The sequence below is a fragment of the Pelophylax lessonae genome (assembly GCF_965119305.1).
Source record: "Pelophylax lessonae genome assembly, chromosome: 3".
NCBI classification, from domain to species: Eukaryota; Metazoa; Chordata; class Amphibia; order Anura; family Ranidae; genus Pelophylax; species Pelophylax lessonae.
The window spans coordinates 626,276,291-626,295,676 of NC_138770.1; the positions used below are offsets into that span (position 1 = coordinate 626,276,291).

At 46.8% G+C, this 19,386-nt stretch overlaps 1 protein-coding gene across 1 annotated transcript in view; it reads right to left on the bottom strand.

Annotated features, from left to right (window-relative positions):
* Positions 1-19,130, bottom strand: part of RCOR3 (REST corepressor 3) — a 113,835-nt gene extending 94,705 nt beyond the window's left edge. The window contains exons 1-2 of the mRNA XM_082249766.1: positions 18,901-19,130; positions 18,715-18,771 (exon numbers count right to left, since the gene is read on the bottom strand). Coding sequence (XP_082105892.1) covers positions 18,715-18,771; positions 18,901-19,027 — 184 coding nt within the window. The 5' untranslated portion in view covers positions 19,028-19,130. The remainder of the gene's footprint in view (positions 1-18,714; positions 18,772-18,900) is intronic.
* Positions 19,131-19,386: the final 256 nt, after the last annotated feature.

Here is a 19,386-nt window from a genome sequence, read left to right on the forward strand (position 1 = left end):
CACCTTCAAGTTTTTTTTTCTATGCTGTCTGTGCCTCTGTTAGAGAGATTCACTCTCTCGAAATTGAAAATCAAAGAAAATCTCACATTTTGGATTGACTTCAGAACACTAATATAGGGGAACTCTTCCAAAGGGGTCATTCATTGTGTACCATTGTGTTGTTAGCTGTGATTGGTCCCAGTCATCACAAGGTACAAGCAGGGTCAATCACAGCCCATCTGTATAATGTGATTAGCTGTGGCCAATCACAGCTAATCACAACAATACAAACTGTATAAATCTATTTCATTCAGTAAAAATTCTAGTTTATAGCAGTGAAATTCACTGTGTAATGTAATTTTTTTTTTAACATACTGTCACTAGTCAGTGTCCCTGCTCACTGCCACACCAGTTATATGACGACGCTATACTGCAGAGGTGACATTATGTAAAAAAAAAAAAAAATTTTTTTAAATGTCTTCTTTCCAAAAAGGGGTCATGTGGGGGGGTATTATGTGTTTAGATAGGCAGAGCTCTATCCAGCCTCTCTTCTTGGTGATCAACGGGTGCCGGCAGACATCCATTCACTGGCACCCGCTGATTGACTTCTGCTGTGACAAATAACTGCAGAAGGTGCGCACGCAAAGCGGCCCCTACCCAGAAGCAGGGCCGGCGCTACCTGTAAAGCGACCCAGGCAGTCGCCTAGGGCGCAACTCAGCAGGGGGCACCAGCATCCTGCCTGCTGAACCTGGTCTCTGACTAAGTATGGACTGGTGGGTGCGGGAGGTGCCCCTCATGCTGCGCTGTGCTGGCGCCCGCCTGGGCGCTTTTGAGCTGAGCCTGAGTGAGTAAGTGTTTGAAGCCGTGCAGCCAATAGCAGTTCAGGGCAGGCTCCACCCGGCTCCAGGAGGCAGCGGCGGCGGGGAGGAAGAGCAGCGAGAGCGGGACCTCCCAGGACGGATGGACAGGCTGCTGGGGGCTGAAGAACGAGGATGGGCAGGAAGGAAGTGCTGGCAGCCACCCATGGACAGCTGCATCTACCTGTAAACGGATCCCCTGGAAAAGCAGCTCCACGACCTGTCCTCACTCCTCAGCCAGCTACGAGAATGGGACCTGCCCACTGCTGTTATGGAAGGTACTGTACTGTCTGTGTCACATACACCTTCCTACAGACAGGGGCTGCAGACAGTGCAGGGGTCTCTCTCACTTCCCTCCTCTCCATCCACCCCCTCCCCTCCATCCATCCACCCCCTCTCCATCCATCCACCCCCCTCTCCTCTGCATCCATCCATCCCCCCCTCCTCTCCATCCATCCATCCACCCCCCTCTCCATTCATCCACCCCCTCTCCCCCCCTCCTCTCCATCCATCCACCCCCCTCTCCCCCCCTCCTCCATCCATCCCCCTCTCCATCCATCCACCCCCCTCTCCTCTGCACCCATCCATCCACCCCCCTCCCCTCCATCCATCCATCCACCCCCTCTCCCCCCTCCTCCATCCATCCACCCCCCTCTCCTCTCCATCCATCCATCCGCCCCCTCTCCCCACCTCCTCTGCATCCATCCATTCACCCCCTCTCCCCCCTCCTCTCCATTCATCCATCCACCCCCTCCTCTCCATCCATCCACCCCCCTCCTCTCCATCCATCCCCCTTTCCCCACCTCCTCTGCATCCATCCATCCACCCCCCTCTCCCTCCATCCATCCCCCTCTCCCCACCTCCTCTGCATCCATCCATCCACCCCCTCTCCCCCCCTCCATCCATACACCCCCCTCTCCCCCCCTCCTCTCCATCCATCCACCCCCCTCTCCCCCCCCTTCTCTCCATCCATCCATCCACCCACCCCCCCTCCTCTCCATCCATCCATCCCCCCTCCTCTCCATCCATCCCCCTCTCCCCACCTCCTCTGCATCCATCCATCCACCCCCTCTCCCCTCCATCCATCCCCCTCTCCTCTCCATCCATCAATCCCCCTCTCCCCACCTCCTCTGCATCCATCCACCCCCCTCTCCCTACCTCCTCTGCATCTATCCATCCCCCTCTCCCCACCTCCTCTGCATCCATCCACCCCCTCTCCCCCCCTCCTCTGCATCCATCCACCCCCTCTCCCCCCCCCTCTCCATCCATCCACCCCCCCTCCTCTCCATCCATCCACCCCCCCCCTCTCCATCCACCATCCTCCTCCTCCTCTCCATCCACTCCCCTCCATCCACTTCCCCCCTTTCCATCCACCCCTCCTCTCCTCCCCCTCAGTACCTAGTGCACCCCTCAACCCTGCAATCAGTCCGAAGAGCACCCTGCACTCTTTATGTAGCGTGCCCCGCAACCCTGCATTCTGTGCATTACACACTCCTGACCCCTGCCACCTACACCGTATACATGGGCAGGGGAAAGGGGTGCAGTCACGGGGGGGCGGCAAAATTTGATTTCGCCTAGGGTGTCAAAAATCCTTGCACCGGCCCTGCCCAGAAGTGCAGAATCCTGTATACATACAGTACATGATTCTGCACAGCCGCTGTGTAGCAGTAAATCTGCTATAGGGCAGTCGTTAAGTGGCTATGCAATGTTCCACAGTTAAACTATGCAAACCAATGCTGTTGTGGACCACAGTACAATGCTGCAACACCTTGCAAGCTCAGTGAACATCCAAAGCCAATATGTGATAGGAACTTGAATTAAAAGTGGAATGAAACTTCAAAAATAAAAAAAAAGTAAATGCTAGGGGGTAGTTTTTTGGCAGAAGAGACATTCAAAATTCTATTTTGCCAAAAAACATTTTCTTTTTTTCCACGGCATTTTCTCCTGTGTTAATTGTACAGCGCATTTACTATGCAGTGTACACTCTGGCTCCTATGGCAGGAACGGTCCAGTGTCAGGGATGACAGTGTGCATGTGCAGGAGTTATTAGCCACCCAGTGCCTGAAGAGGATCACTGAGGGACCTGAGGGGGGGGGGGGGGGGGCAAGCCACACTCTGTGTGTCAATGGGCTCAGGAATGAGCCTGCACAAGTGCCCCCAAAGCAAGCAGCTTGCTATGGGGGCATTAGGCAGGGAGGAGGAGCTAGGAGCGCTGGTGAGGCTGCTCTGTGCAAAACTGTAAGTATAATGTTTGTCATTTTAAATAAATAGTAAGACCTTTACGATCACTTTCATTTAAAACTGGACTCTAAACAACTAGACAAAGACACAGCTGAAGTACCTACATCATAATTTTTTACTTGCAAAAGGATTTATAATTCAGTAAAAATAGTTTTGCGATACATCCCTAGCAGACATCACAGCCAGATCGCGGACCTCAATTTCAGCAGGAGCGTAGCTTAGTAAGAACACTGGTCACAACACATACTCACCAACTGGCTGGACCATGATGAGCAGCAGTATAGAGATTAGGTAATTTCTCTGCTCACTCCCCGTCAGCATCTACACAGAAGCAGAACCTGACTGGCTACTATGTGTTGGCCCATCTTTTCCCAATCTATGTAATGCTCTGTACAGCTCTATACGAAGTAGCTATGTAGACAAATTCAAGAATGTACACTGCTCAAACACTTTGAAAACACATCAGCTCTCAATGGGGAAAAATATCATGCTGGATATCTATACTGATATGGACTGGGTAATGTGTTAGGAACGAAAAGGATGCCACATCATTTGATGGAAATTAAAATTATCAACTTACAGAGGGCTGAATTCAATGACACCCCGAAAATCAAAGTGAAAAAATGATGCAGCAGGCTAGTCCATTTTGCTGAAATTTCACTGCAGCAACTCTTGTATGCATGCCTGACAACAATGGGGCATGCTGCTAATGTGACATCACTGAGCTCCTGAACAGACTGAAGTGTAACCTGGAGGTGTCAGATGTACCGAAACATAATGTCCCAGAGGTTCTCTATTGGATTTAGGCAAGCGTGGGGGCCATTCAATGCTATCAATTCCTTCATCATCCAGGAACTGGCTGCATACTCTCGCCACATGGGGCAGGGCATTGTCGCGCACCAGGAGGAAACCAGGACCCACTGCTCCAGCATGACAATGGGTCCAAGGATTTAATCTGGATACCTAATGGCAATCAGGGTGCCATTGTCTAGCCTCTAGAGGTCTGTGCATCCCTCCAAAGATATGCCTCCTCAGATAAGTAGATAACGGTCCTGTTGATGGGTTAAGGACCTTTTATGACCCTGTCCAGCTCTCCTAGAGTAACTGCCTGTCTCCTGGAATCTCCTCAATGCTTTCGAGCCTGTGCTGGGAGACACAGCAAACCTTCTGGCAATGGCACGTATCGATGTGCCATCCTGGAGGAGTTAAACTGCCTGTGTAACCTCTATAGGGTCCAGGTATTGCCTCATGCTACCAGTAGTGACACTGACCCTAGCCAAATGCAAAACGAATGTAAAACAGTCAGAAAAAATGAGAAGGGAAAAAAATGTCAGTGGTCTCCACCTGTAAAACCATTCTGTTTTGGAGTTGTCTCATGTTGTGCATCTAGTGCAGTGTTTCTCAACTCCGGTCCTCGGGGCACACTAACAGGCCAGGTTTGCAAGAAAACTGAAAAACATCACAGGTGATATCATTTGCTGCTCAGTGATTGCAGTGTTCTAGTCTGCATCTCCCCAAGGTGATACTTAAAATCTGGCCTGTTAGTGTGCCCTGAGGACCGGAGTTGAGAAACACTGATCTAGTGCACCTGTTGTTAAATTCATTAACACCAAAGCAGCTGAAACTGATAACAACCCTCTCTGCTACTTAACTGACCAGATCAATATCCCAGGAGTTTAATTTGCTATACCCTGATCAAACAATTAAAGGAATGCTTTTTAAGTAGTATACTTGCTTGGTTTTCAAAATACATTTATTTTTCCTAATAAATGAAAACATCACAGTATTAACAGAGTTCCGGGCACAAAATCGATCTTTTGTGTGTACTTCCTCCCTCAGCGCCGCGGCTCCGCCGTCACTTCCTGTCTTGCGATGATTCCTGGGAGCTGAACGTCATCGTTCCCAGGAATCAATGCGACGGCACCGGCCCCGCTCGTCACTTCCGGGGCGACGCCGCATTCCCCTGCTAAACAGCTTCTGGGCATGCCCAGAAGCTGTGGAGGAATGCGGCACCGTACCGGAAGTGACGAGAGGGGCCGGTGCAGGCGCATTCTGGGAGAAGAGGACGCGGAAGAAGACGCAGAAGAGGACCGCGCTGGCTTCAGCTGCCCACAAGAGAGATGGCAACGCTGTGGAAGAAATTTTATAAGTGAGTATTTCATCTTGCAGGTAAGTGTGAACCGGGACAGATCAGAGGCTATCCATTGTGGAATGTACTAGCCCTGACTGTCCCGGGAGTATGTTCACTGAAAAATGTTTTCTGTGCCCGGAACTCCGCTTTAATTAGGGGGATGCCTGCAGTTGGGATGCTCTCTACATAATGCAACCAACAATGAACTAAAGCCATTACTGTCAGGAGGAGTGATCTGTCCCAAACAGCAGAAGTAAAGTCCAACGTTATCAGAGAGGTCAGTGCCAATATGTGTGATCTGGTAAGTAAATACCTAGCTAGACTAAAGTGATTGTACACCTCAGAGATGAAATATGAACAAAGCATATCCCTCTACAGTATGTACTTGTCTCAATCCTGAGCACTAAGTGTCATTTCAGTCGGCTATCTGCATGAATCACTTCTGACAAGCTTTCCAGACACTGATAGAAAAATTGTGACGGGGAGGGGCCTCCAGCTGACAGACAGCCTCAGCTCTGTTCTTGGTTGCTGCCTGAAGGTGGGGGTGTCTCTTCCCTCCAATCAGCTCTCAGAGCTCCCCTCATTGAGCTTTGCAGAGTGCAACTTCAGCACCCTGCTTTCTGAAAGCTCAGACAAGCATTATAAAAACTCTGAACTTTGAACAGCTGTAGAGAAGAGAAACAGGTACAACATATAGATAAACAGGTACAACAGACGTAGTAGAGGATTTCTTTAATCTCTGTGTATCACCTGAGGCCAGTCACTTCACTGGGTACATGGAAGGCTTTACAACCACTTTAAATACCCTGTCACTAAACATAAAATATGGAGGTGGGGGTTAACAGCATTGCCACTGACCAACAAAGGGGGTTTTAAATGGCACTAGCATTAACCACCGTATTGGGGGTTATTACTACAGTCACTGACACCAATGTTGGGGTTGAAAAGAGGAAACTACCGCACACACTGGAGGGATCATTAGTGTCACGTTATTTGCATGGGATATCAACAAGCTTGACACAAACAATCCGCACCTTAGAATTGCCCCTACAACGCGTTTCACTCAATAGGGCTTAGTCATATGTCAAGCTTGTGGATATCCCATAGAAAAAAACGTGGACACCAGTGATCCCTCCGGTGTGCAGTTGCTACCTTCAGCATTTAATCAACAGCTTGTATTGCCCCCAACAACTGGAATTCACATGGCAGCCCAGAGCAGCAGCTTACAATGGAGAATCTCTATGTCTAAGCATCCACCAATGCTGGGGGTCATTATGGAATTCACTGACACCAATGCTGGGGGTCATTATGGAGTTCACCGACACCAGTGCTGGAGGTAATTATGGAGTTCACCGACACCAGTGCTGGGGGTCATTATGGAGTTCACCCACACCAGTGCTGGGGGTCATTATGGAGTTCACCCACACCAGTGCTGGGGGTCATTATGGAGTTCACCCACACCAGTGCTGGGGGTGATAATGGAGTTCACCCACACCAGTGCTGGGGGTCATTATGGAGTTCACCCACACCAGTACTGGGGGTCATAATGGAGTTCACCCACACCAGGGCTGGGGGTATTATGGATTTCACTGACACCAGTGCTGGCAGTTATTATGGAGGTCACTGACACCAATGCTGGGGTTTATTATGGTGAACACCAACACCAAAGCTGGAGGTTAACGGCACATATTGAAGTCACTGACACCAGGGTTGGAAGACACTATTCCTGCCACTGACACCAACAATGCAGCTGATAATCTCCCACTTCCCTTAAGTGTGTGTAAAAAACCAGCAGGACTGACATTTTCATGAGCTGAGATACATTACAAATCATTCATTTTGAATGGGCTGGTTAACTTGAAGCAATGTTCAACACACAAAAAAATAAGCTTCTATTGTGATACTATTGTGATTGACCACCATGCTCGAATATCAATGGGCAGCCTAATGTTGACAGTCCAAGGTCTAATTCTTCATCTATCAATATAAAATATAAGAAATAGGAGTTGAAATGAAGTCTGCTGCAGTGTGAGGTGTATAGTAGACCTCTTTTGCATAAGAATAGCATATTCTAATATAATAGAGACCAGCCAGACAGAACAAATACTATTTACACTATGCAGGTGGATTGCTGTTGCTGGACAATCCTTTGGCTGTCAGGCAGACATTAAAAGTAATTGCAAAGCCACATTTTTTTATTTTTTAAAAAATAACAAACATGGTAAACTTACCTGCTCTGTGTAATGGTTTTGCACAGAGCAGCCCAGATACTCCTCTTCTCGGGTCCCTCGCCGGCGCTCCTGACTCCTATTTCCCCACTGAGTGCCCCTAGGGCACTGGTGCATGCTCGCTCCTGAGCTGGCTCTGAATGTTCACAAGACATGTAGAGTGTAGCTCAGTTCCACCCGCTGCTCCCTCCTCTCTGGCTGTGATTGACAGCAGCAGGAGCCACTGGCTCCCACCACTGTGTCTGAGCCAATGAGGAGAGAGAAAGCAGAGAGCCTCCGCTCTCATGCACATACTGGATCAAGATTGGGCTCAGGCAGGTATTTAGGGAGGGAGCTGCTTGCAGAAGGTTATTTACCCAAATGCATAGAATAGAAAACCAATAGTCCCTGTAAACACACAGGAGCATAACTACTGGACCTCCTGAGTAATAACAGTTGGATGTGAGTCTACAGACACAGTGGGACCGGTACAAACCCGTGATGGGGAGAAAAAAATAAATAAATTATATAACATTCAAAATGGAATCTCTTGGATGATCGCTACTGTTTCACCAGCGGAGAACGTTTGTGTCCATCAAGTGCTTTTTTCAGGAAATTGTGTGGTGGTAGGATTGTCCACCTGTCATCCTTTATCTTTGGAGGCCATCAACACCCTGGTCGAAAAACTGAGGACATTAAAGTAGCTCTTCAGTCATTTTTTCATCTTTCCATCTAATTAATCCTCTGCCCTTGTTGTTTTTACTTTAAATAGTAAAACATTTTGTTCGGACAGTAAATACCTTACACAGCCCACTTCCAGCTTCTTGTCTGATAATTAGCCTAGGCTAATGACATCATGCACAGCTCTCTCTCTCGTGACAGCTTGCCAGCAAGGGAGGAGGGATGAATCATAGGAGAGCCAATGAGAACTGCAGAGCTGGAGGGGCTAGATGAGGGCAGAGATAACAGGAGACTGCAGAGATGCATGAGTATCCATTAAGAGGGTAGAAATGTGCAGGCAAGCAGTCAGTGGTGTGAGTGTGTCTGACACACACACACAGTATCTCAGAAAAGTGAGCACACCCTCACATTTTTGTAAATATTTTATTATATCTTTTCATATGACAAGACTGAAGAAATTATACTTTGCTACAATGTAAAGTAGTGAGTGTACAGCTTGTATAACAGTGTAAAAGTGTTGTCCTCTCAATTTAACTCAACACACAGCCATTAATGTCTAAACTGCTGGCAAAAAAAAGTGAGTACACCCCTAAGTGAAAATATCCTAATTGGGCCCAAAGCGTCAATATTTTGTGTGGACACCATTATTTTCCAGCAATTGGGCTGTGGAGTTCACCAGAGCTTCACAGGTTGCCAGTAGAGTCCTCTTCTACTCCTCCATGACGACATCACGGAGCTGGTGGATGTTAGAGACCTTGCGCTCCTCCACCTTCCATTTGAGGATGCTCAATAGTTTAAGTCTGGAGACATGCTTGGCCAGTCCATCACCTTTACCCTCAGCTTCTTTAGCAAGGCAGTGGTCGTCTTGGAGGTGTGTTTGGGGTCGTTATGTTGGATTACTGCCCCACAGCCCAGTCTCCAAAGGGAGGGGATTATGCTCTGCTTCAGTAAGTGACAGTACATATTGGCATTCATGGTTTCCTCAATGAACTGTAACTCCCCAGTGCCAGCAGCACTCATACAGCCCCAGACCATGACACTCCCACCACCATTCTTGACTGTAGACAAGACACACTTGTCTTTGTACTCCTCACCTGGTTGCCATCACATACGCTTGACACCATCTGAACCAAAAAAGTTTATCTTGGTCTCATTAGACCACAGGACATTGTTCAGGTAATCCATGTACTTAGTCTGCTTGTCTTCAGCAAACAGGTTGTGGGCTTTCTTGAGCATCATCTTTAGAAGAGGCTTCCTTCTGGGACGACAGCCGTGCAGACCAATTTGATGCAGTGAGGCGTATGATCTGAGCACTGACAGGCTGACCCCCCACCCCTTCAAACTCTGCAGCAATGCTGGCAGCACTCATACGTCTATTTTCTAAAGACAACCTCTGGATATGACGCTGAGCATGTGCACTCAACTTCTTTGGTCGACCATGGCGAAGCCTGTTCTGAGTTGAACCTGTCCCATTAAACTGTTGTATGTTCTTGTCCACCTTGCTGCAGCTCAGTTTCAGGGTCTTGGCAATCTTCCTATATCCTAGGCCATCTTTATATAGAGTAACAATTCTTTTTTTCAGATCCTCAGAGAGTTCTTTGCCATGAGGTGCCATGTTGAATTTCCAGTGACCAGTATGAGAGAGTGAGAGCCATAACGCCAAATTTACCTCACCTGCTCCCCATTCACACCTGAGACCTCATAACACTAACGAGTCACATGACACCATGGAGGGAAAATGGCTAACTGGGCCAAATTTGGACATTTTCACTAAGGCTCCATGTACACGGGACGTTGTTAAAAGTCCCTTTGAATGCTGGAATTTTTAGGACGTTTGAAACGTCCGTTCGGTCGCGTTTGTACCCGCGTTTAGCGGGCGTTTAGCAGAGTTTGCGGGCGTTTGCGTTTAGAAGCATTCCTAGAGGTCAAAAAAATTATTCCCCTTTAAAATGGAAAAACGCGAACGCTAAACGCGAGTCATCGCGTTCAGACACGTTCAGACGCGTTTGTGCATTTGAAACGCCGGGAAACACACGTCCGAACGCAAATAATTGCTTTTCTAAAAACAGTCCCTGAACGCAACTGCCTGCAAATGACTGTAAACGACCTGGTGTACATGGACAGATAAGATAAAATGTAGATGGGTTCAGGGGCTTCTGAAAAAAACGCCCAACTGCTCCTAAACGGCCATTTCCAGCGTCCCGTGTACATGGAGCCTTAGGGATGTACTCACTTTTGTTGAAAGGGGTTTAGACATTAATGGCTGTGTGTTGAGTTAATTTGAGGAGACAGCAAATTTACAGTTATACAAGCTGTACACTCACTACTTTACATTGTAGCAAAGTGTCATTTCTTTAGTGTTGTCACAAAAAAGAAAATAAAATATTTACAAAAATGTGAGGGAGGGGTGTACTCACTTTTGTGAGATACTGTGTGTGTGTGTGTGTATATATATATATATATACACATATACATACACACACGCATATACATACACAAACAGCTCAAAAAAATTAAAGGAACACTTTAAAAACACATCATATCGCAATGGGATAAAAGAATTTATGCTGGATATCTATACTGATATGGACTGGGTAATGTGTTAGGAATGAAAGGATGCCACATCGTTTGATGGAAATGAAAATTATCACCCTACAGAGGGCTGAATTCAAAGACACTCTGAAAATCAAAGCGAAAAAATTATGCAGCAGGCTAGTCCATTTTGTTGAAATTTCATTGCAGCAACTCAAAATAGTACTCAGTAGTTTGTATGGCCCCCACATGCTTGTATGCATGCCTGACAACGTTGGAGCATGCTCCTATTGAGACAACGGATGGCGTCCTGGGGCATTTCCTCTCAGATCTGGATCAGGGCATCACTGAGCTCCTGAACAGACTGAGATGTACTGTAACCTGACGAGATCAGATGGACTGAAACAAAATGTCCCAGAGGTGTTCTATTAGCTTTAGGTCAGGCGATCGTGGGGGCCATTCAATGGTATCAATTCCTTCATCCTCCAGGAACTGGCTGCATACTCTCCTCACATGATGCCGAGCATTGTCATGCACCAGGAGGAATCCAGGACCCACTGCACCAGCGTAGGGTCTGACAATGGGTCCAAGGATTTCATCCCGATACCTAATGGCAGTCAGGGTGCCATTCTAGGCTGTAGAGATCTGTGTGTCCCTCGTGAATATGCCCCCCCAGACCATCACTGACCCACCACCAAACCGGTCATGTTGAACAATGTTACAGGCAGCATAACTTTCCCATGGCTTCTCTAAACCCTTTCACATCTGTCACATGTGCTCAGGGTGAACCTGCTCTCATCTGTGAAAAGCACGGGGCACCAGTGACGGACCTGCCAATTCTGGTGTTCAATGCCAATCGGCGCTGGCCAGTGAGCACACGGCCCACTAGAGAATGTTGGGCCCTCAGGCAACCCTCATGAAGTCTGTTTCTTATTGTCTGGTCAAAGACATTCACACCAGTGGCCTGAGGTCATTTTGTAGGGCTCTGGCAGTCCTCATCCTGTCCAGCTCTCTGAGAGTAACTGCCTGTCTCCTGGAATCTCCTCCATGCTCCTGAGACTGTGCTGGGAGACACGGAAAATTATTTGGCAATGGCACGTACTGATGTGCCATCTTGGAGGAGTTGGACTGCCTGTGCAACCGCTGTGGGGTCCAGATATCACCTCATGCTACCTACCAGTAGGGACACTGACCCTAGCCAAGTGCAAAGTTAGTGAAAAATGTCAGTAGGGGAAAAAAAAGGTCAGTGGCCTCCACCTGTAAATCCATTCCTGTTTTGGCGGTTGTCTCATTGTTGCTTATCTAGTGCACCTGTTGTTAACCCCCTCTGCTACTTTACTGACCAGATTGATATCCCAGGAGTTTACTTGACTTGATGCTATACTCTGATTAAAAAAAGTGTTCCTTTAATTTTTTTTTGAGCAGTGTGTGTGTAGTGTACAGAATCACAGTATACAGTGGGTACGGAAAGTATTCAGACCCCCTTAAATTTTTCACTCTTTGTTATATTGCAGCCATTTGCTAAAATCATTTAGGTTCATTCTTCTTCCTCATGAATGTACACATAGCACCCCATACTGAGAGAAAAACACAGAATTGTTGACATTGTTGCAGATTTATTAAAAAATAAAAACTGAAATATCACATGGTCCTAAGTATTCAGACCCTTTGCTCAGTATTTAGTAGAAGCCCCCTTTTGATCTAATACAGCCAGGAGTCTTTTTGGGAAAGATGCAACAAGTCTTTCACACCTGGATTTGGGGATCCTCTGCCATTCCTCCTTGCAGATTCTCTCCAGTTCTGTCAGGTTGGATGGTAAACGTTGGTGGACAGCCATTTTTAGGTCTCTCCAGAGATGCTCAATTGGGTTTAAGTCAGGGCTCTGGCTGGGCCATTCAAGAACAGTCACGGAGTTGTTGTGAAGCCACTCCTTCCTTATTTTAGCTGTGTGCTTAGGGTCATTGTCTTGTTGGAAGGTAAACCTTCGGCCCAGTCTGAGGTCCAGAGCACTCTGGAGGTTTTTGTCCAGGATATCCCTGTACTTGGCCGCATTCATCTTTCCCTCAATTGCAACCAGTCGTCCTGTCCCTGCAGCTGAAAAACACCCCCACAGCATGATGCTGCCACCACCATGCTTCACTGTTGGGACTGTATTGGCCAGGTGATGAGCAGTGCCTGGTTTTCTCCACACATACCGCTTAGAATTAAGGCCAAAAAGTTCTATTTTGGTCTCATCAGACCAGAGAATCTTATTTCTCACCATCTTGGAGTCCTTCAGGTGTTTTTTAGCAAACTCCATGCGGGCTTTCATGTGTCTTACACTGAGGAGAGGCTTCCGTCAGGCCACTCTGCCATAAAGCCCTGACTGGTGGAGGGCTGCAGTGATGGTTGACTTTCTACAACTTTCTCCCATCTCCTGACTGCATCTCTGGAGCTCAGCCAGTGATCTTTGGGTTCTTCTTTACCTCTCTCACCAACGCTCTTCTCCCCCGATAGCTCAGTTTGGCCGGACGGCCAGCTCTAGGAAGGGTTCTGGTCGTCCCAAACGTCTTCCATTTGAGGATTATGGAGGCCACTGTGCTCTTAGGAACCTTAAGTGCAGCAGAAATCTTTTTGTAACCTTGGCCAGATCTGTGCCTTTCCACAATTCTGTCTCTGAGCTCTTCAGGCAGTTCCTTTGACCTCATGATTCTCATTTGCTCTGACATGCATTGTGATCTGGAAGGTCTTATATAGACAGGTGTGTGGCTTTCCTAATCAAGTCCAATCAGTATAATCAAACACAGCTGGACTCAAATGAAGGTGTAGAACCATCTCAAGGATGATCAGAAGAAATGGAAAGCACCTGAGTTAAATATATGAGTGTCACAGCAAAGGGTCTGAATACTTAGGACCATGTGATATTTCAGTTTTTCTTTTTTAATAAATCTGCAACAATGTCAACAATTCTGTGTTTTTCTGTCAGTATGGGGTGCTATGTGTACATTCATGAGGAAGAAGAATGAACTTAAATGATTTTAGCAAATGGCTGCAATATAACAAAGAGTGAAAAATTTAAGGGGGTCTGAATACTTTCCGTACCCACTGTATATAAAATAATATGCAATGTGGTCGGAGGGAAGCTTTAGGATGGCAAATATGTTTTTATTACAAATTATGTGAGCAGACTGCAGTTTATCTTTATTAGCCTCTGCAACTATGACGGTCACAGATATCACATGATTATTCAGATTGTGCAATGGTGGGATCATCCACCAATTATCTCCTTTTTTTTGTTTTTTTTGGTGGCTGAGGGCAGACATCCTTGTAGAAAACCAATGACATTTGTCCCCTTCAACTATGACGACCAAACAATCATTTAGGCCAGTGATGGCGAACCTTGGCACCCCAGATGTTTTAGAACTACATTTCCCATGATGCTCCACTACACTGCAGAGTGCATAAGCATCATGGGAAATGTAGTTTCAAAACATCTGGGGTGCCAAGGTTCGCCATCACTGATTTAGGCTGTAATGCCCCAACTGATCGCTGTTGGTCAATAGGAAATCAGTGGGTGGCAACCAGTTAGTGGTTCTGTTAGGCGATTGTATGGTGGTAGTCTCATCTCCAGTCTATGGTGGCCGCCAATACCCTCATTAAAAAAACAATGACATTAAAAGCAGAACCAAGCCCATCAACTTAACGGTTTCAAAAAATAGTTATATTCCTGGCATGCTGGCAATGTAACTGTCACATTTAGAACCAAAACTGTCAAACCATCAAAATAGCTGGTGTGATAACTGATCACCATGTGCAGCACCATGGCAGTTACAGATCAAACAGAAGCTAAGATGGCAGCTTCCTTGATGGAAAAGGATAGGACAGTTTAGTTCCACTTTTTTTTAATTCGTCCTCCACAACCACGACTAACACCGGCATCACATGACCATTTGTACTGTGCAGGTGGCAGAAGTGTCCACCTGTCATCTTCTATGGCAGCTGCTAGCATCTTTGATGAAAAAACGATGACATTAATTAGTCCCCCGCAACAATTTGTATAGTGATGCCCTGACCAATTGCTGTCTGCCAATAGGAAATCAGTCAGTGGTGACCACTTACCGCTAATGGAAACAGATCTGTGGACAGGAGTGTCAGGTCCCCCTTGTACATGAACACATGCATTCACCTAGTGAATTTTTTATGCCATGTTCTGTCAGGCAACTGTCATCTCCCGTCTTTGGCAGCCGAGGGTGCTGATAGCCTTGTCAAAAACCAATGACCTTAGTTAGTCCCTGCAACTACAACAACCTTAGACATCACATGACCATTTGGATAGCGTGTTCTGCCAGATCCCCTGACCAACAGGAAATTAGTTGGTGGTGACTAGTTACCGTTATGGGACACGGTCCATGCTGGGACTGTCTGGTCACCTTCATACATGGACACGTGCGCTCCCCTAGTGCATATCAATCATATCCCAATCATCAGAAAATCATGACATTAATTAGTCCCTTGTGACTACGACAACCAGAGACATCACATGACTATTTGGATTTTGCGGCAGCAGAAGCGTCCTCCTGTAATTTCCTGTCTATGGCAAACGAGGGCGTGGATAGCCTCTTCAAAAACCCATGACCCCCTGCAGCTATAACGACCATAGACATCACATGACCATTTGGATTGGGACACCCTGACCAATCGTTGTCAGCCAACAAGAAAATCAGGAGGTGGCAAACAGTTGCCTTTATCGGACACGGTCCATACTGGCACTGTCCGGTGATCTTCATACATAGATATGTGCACTCACCTCCTATGGTGGCCGAGGGTGCTGATAGCCTCATCAATACTGATGACATTAGTTAGTCCCTGCAACTATGACATCATATGACTATTTGGATTGTGACACCCTGACTGATTGCTATTGGCCAATACTTACATGAACACATGTGCTCACCTCGTGCATTTTTATTCCATGACAGTAGATTGTGTGTCGGGATAATCTGCCTCTCATCCCTGTCCATGACGGCCGAGGGCGCTGATAGCCTTCTCAAAAACTGATGCCCATAGACATCAGACGGCCATTTGGATTGTAATGCTCTGACCAATTGCTGTCAGCCAATAGGAAACCAGGCAATGGCAGCCAGTTACTGTTATTGGACACGGTCCATGCTAGGGCTGTCGGGTTATCTTCATACATGAACACGTGTGGTCACCTAGTACATTTTTACTCCATGACTGTTCTGTCAGGTGACTGTGCGGTGATGGGACTCACTCACCTGTAAACTCCTTGTCAAAAATCCAATGACCTTAGTTTGTTCATGCAACTATGAGAACCTTAAACATCACATGATCATTTGGATTGCGCGTTCTACCAGATGTCTTGACCAATAGGAAATCAGTTGGTGGTGATTATTTACTGTTATGGGACCTGGTCCAGGCTGGGACTGTCCGCTCACCTTCATACATGAACACGTGTGCTCACCTAGTACATTTTTACTCCATGACAGTTCTGTCAGGTGATTGTGTGGTGGTGGTGGGATCATCCACCGGTCATCTCCTCCCTATAGCCTCTGAGAGCGCCGACAGCCTCGTCAAAAATGACACCCATAGACATCAGACAACCATTTGTATTGTGACACTCTAACCAATTGCTATCGACTAATAGGAAATCAGTTGATGGCAAACAGTGAATGCTATTGGACACGGTCCATGCTGGGACCGTCCGGTCACCTTCATACTTGAACCTAGTGCGTTTTTATTCTATGACAGTTCTGTCAGGTGATTATGCAGCTGGATGGTCCACCTGTCACCTCCTGTCTATGGCATCTGACGGCACTGACAGCCTTGTCAAAAAACAACACCCATAGACATCAGATGAACATTTGGATTGTGATGCTCTGACCAATAGCTGTAAAGCCCCGTACACACGTACCGATCGTCGGCCGAACGATCGGCCGTCTTTTGTCCAGGGCTGTCGTGTCGGTTGAAAACTGCAAAAGACTGCACACCAATTTTGTCGGCCAACAACAGCCGACTGCAGAAGTGATGTCATGTGATGGTTAACTTTCCTTGTCTTTTTTATTTTCTGAGCATGCCCAGTCTTGCAAATCTGCTGTCTGTTGGCCGAAATCTGTACTGACTGGCGAACAATCGGCCGTTCTGGTGTTGGCCAACAAAAATTTTAATGCTTGCACGACAGATTCTGTTCGGCCGAAAATGCGCTGTCGGCTATCGGAAGAATCATACTAACAAGCCTACAATCGGCCGATCGGTCGTCGGCCGAATATTTACGGCCGACAATCGGTACGTGTGTACGGGGCTTTAGCCAATAGGAAAACAGGCAATGGCAACCAGATTCTGTTAATGGACATGGTCCATGCTGGGACTGTCCAGTCGCATTTGTACATGAACACATGCATTCACCTAGTGTAGTGATGAACCTTGGCACCCCAGATGTTTTGGAAATACATTTCCCATGATGCTCATGCACTCTTCAGTGTAGTTGAGCATTATGGGAGATGTAGTTCCAAAACATCTGGAGTGCCAAGGTTCCCCATCACTGCCCTAGTGCATGTTTATTCCATGAAACCCATACAATACGCCACCGCACAACCGTCTGACAGAACCGCCATGGGAAAAAATGTACTAGGTGTACACACGTGTTCCTGTACAAAGGCGACTGGACAGTCCCAGCATGGACCATATCCAATACTGGTAACTGATACCCATCCACTGACAGCGATCGGTTGGGGGGGGTCACATTCCAAATGGACATACATGTCTACGTTTGTTGGTTTTTTAATGAGGCTGTTGGTGCACTCAGACTCCATAGACAGGCGATTGTGTGGTGGTGGGACGGTCTGCCTGTCCTCTCCTGTCTATAGAGTCTGAGGGCACTGACAGCCTCATCAAAAAAACAACACCCATAGACATCAGATGATTGTGACACTCTAACCAATTGCTATCGGCCAAAAAGAAATCAGTTGATGGCAACCAGTTAGTGCTATTGGACACGGTCCATGCTGGGACTGTCCGGTCACCTTCATACTTGAACCTAGTGCGTTTTTATTCTACAACGGTTCTGTCAGGTGATTGTGCAGCTGGATGGTCCACCTGTCACCTCCTGTCTATGGCATCTGAGGGCACTGACAGCCTCGTCAGAAAACGACACCCATAGACATCAGTGCTATTGGAAAAATTGCCATAAAAAAAAAAAAAAAAACGAAGGTTGTGACACTGATGATGGATGTTACAATTGATTGGTGGTGACGGTGCGCACACACACACTATATATATATATACACACACATACACACACTATATATATATACACACACATACACACACTATATATATATATATACACACATACACACACTATATATATATATATACACACACACACACTATATATATATATACACACACATACACACACTATATATATATACACACACATACACACTATATATACACACACACACACACACACTATATATATATACACACACACTATATATATATACACACACACACACACACATACATATACATAAAACACATATACATATAAATACACACACACATAAATACATATATACACACATACACGTTATATATACACATTCATACATACATACATAATATATATATACACACACACACGTTATATATATATACACACACATACACGTTATATATACATACATAAATAAATACACACACACATATATATATACACACACACATTCATACATACACACATATATATATATATATATATATATATATATATATATACATATATATATATATACATACACACACACACATTCATACATACATTTATATATATACACACACATACATTTATATACACACATAAATACACACATTCATACATACATATATATACACATACACACACATTTATATACACACATACATACACATATATATATACATACACATAAATACACACACATTTATACACACACAATAGACGGAAATGTATGAGGAAGATTCTGCAGATGGGAGCCTCGGACACCCGGGAGCCCCGCCCACCTCTACCGAGGCTACCACCACACACACAAAATGGCCACTCACCGGGCTCGTAGTCCGGGATCCGGGCCTGGAAGTCGGCTCCCACCCTCATGCCCACATCTAGAAAAGGAAAACAGAAGACGGCTATAGCGGGGGGAAGGCCAAACGGACTCACACTCACACTCAGCCCGGGGATTGGGGGGGGAGGGGAGCATTCGTTCGAGGCTCATTTACTCCGTTCGAGGCTACCCCCGTGCTCGTCGTCGCTCCCGCTCTCCTCGGAGTAATGTCCGTTGGCGGCGTTGGAGGGGCTCTTGGTGCCGTTGGAGCGGCTCTTGCCCAGGAATTCGGTGCCTTTGTCCATCATGCCCGGCATGGCTCTCCCCGGGATGGCTGGCTGGGAGGACTCGTTAATATGGAGGCGGCTCGGGGCGCAGGGACACGCAGCCGCAGCACACAGGAGATCAGTGCGCCGGCCCGGGGCTCCCCTACCACGGCGGGTGTGGGCGGAGGAGAAGGGGGGAGGGGAGGATGGAGAGCGGAGGAGGGGGGCTAAGAGGAGGACCGGGGGGGGGGGGGGGGTGAACTCTATGACCCGAGAGAGAGAGGAACGGAGGAGAGCCAGGAACACAGCAATACCAGAGAGGAGAGAGCCAGGAACACAGCAATACCAGAGAGGAGAGAGCCAGGAACACAGCAATACCAGAGAGGAGAGAGCCAGGAACACAGCAATAC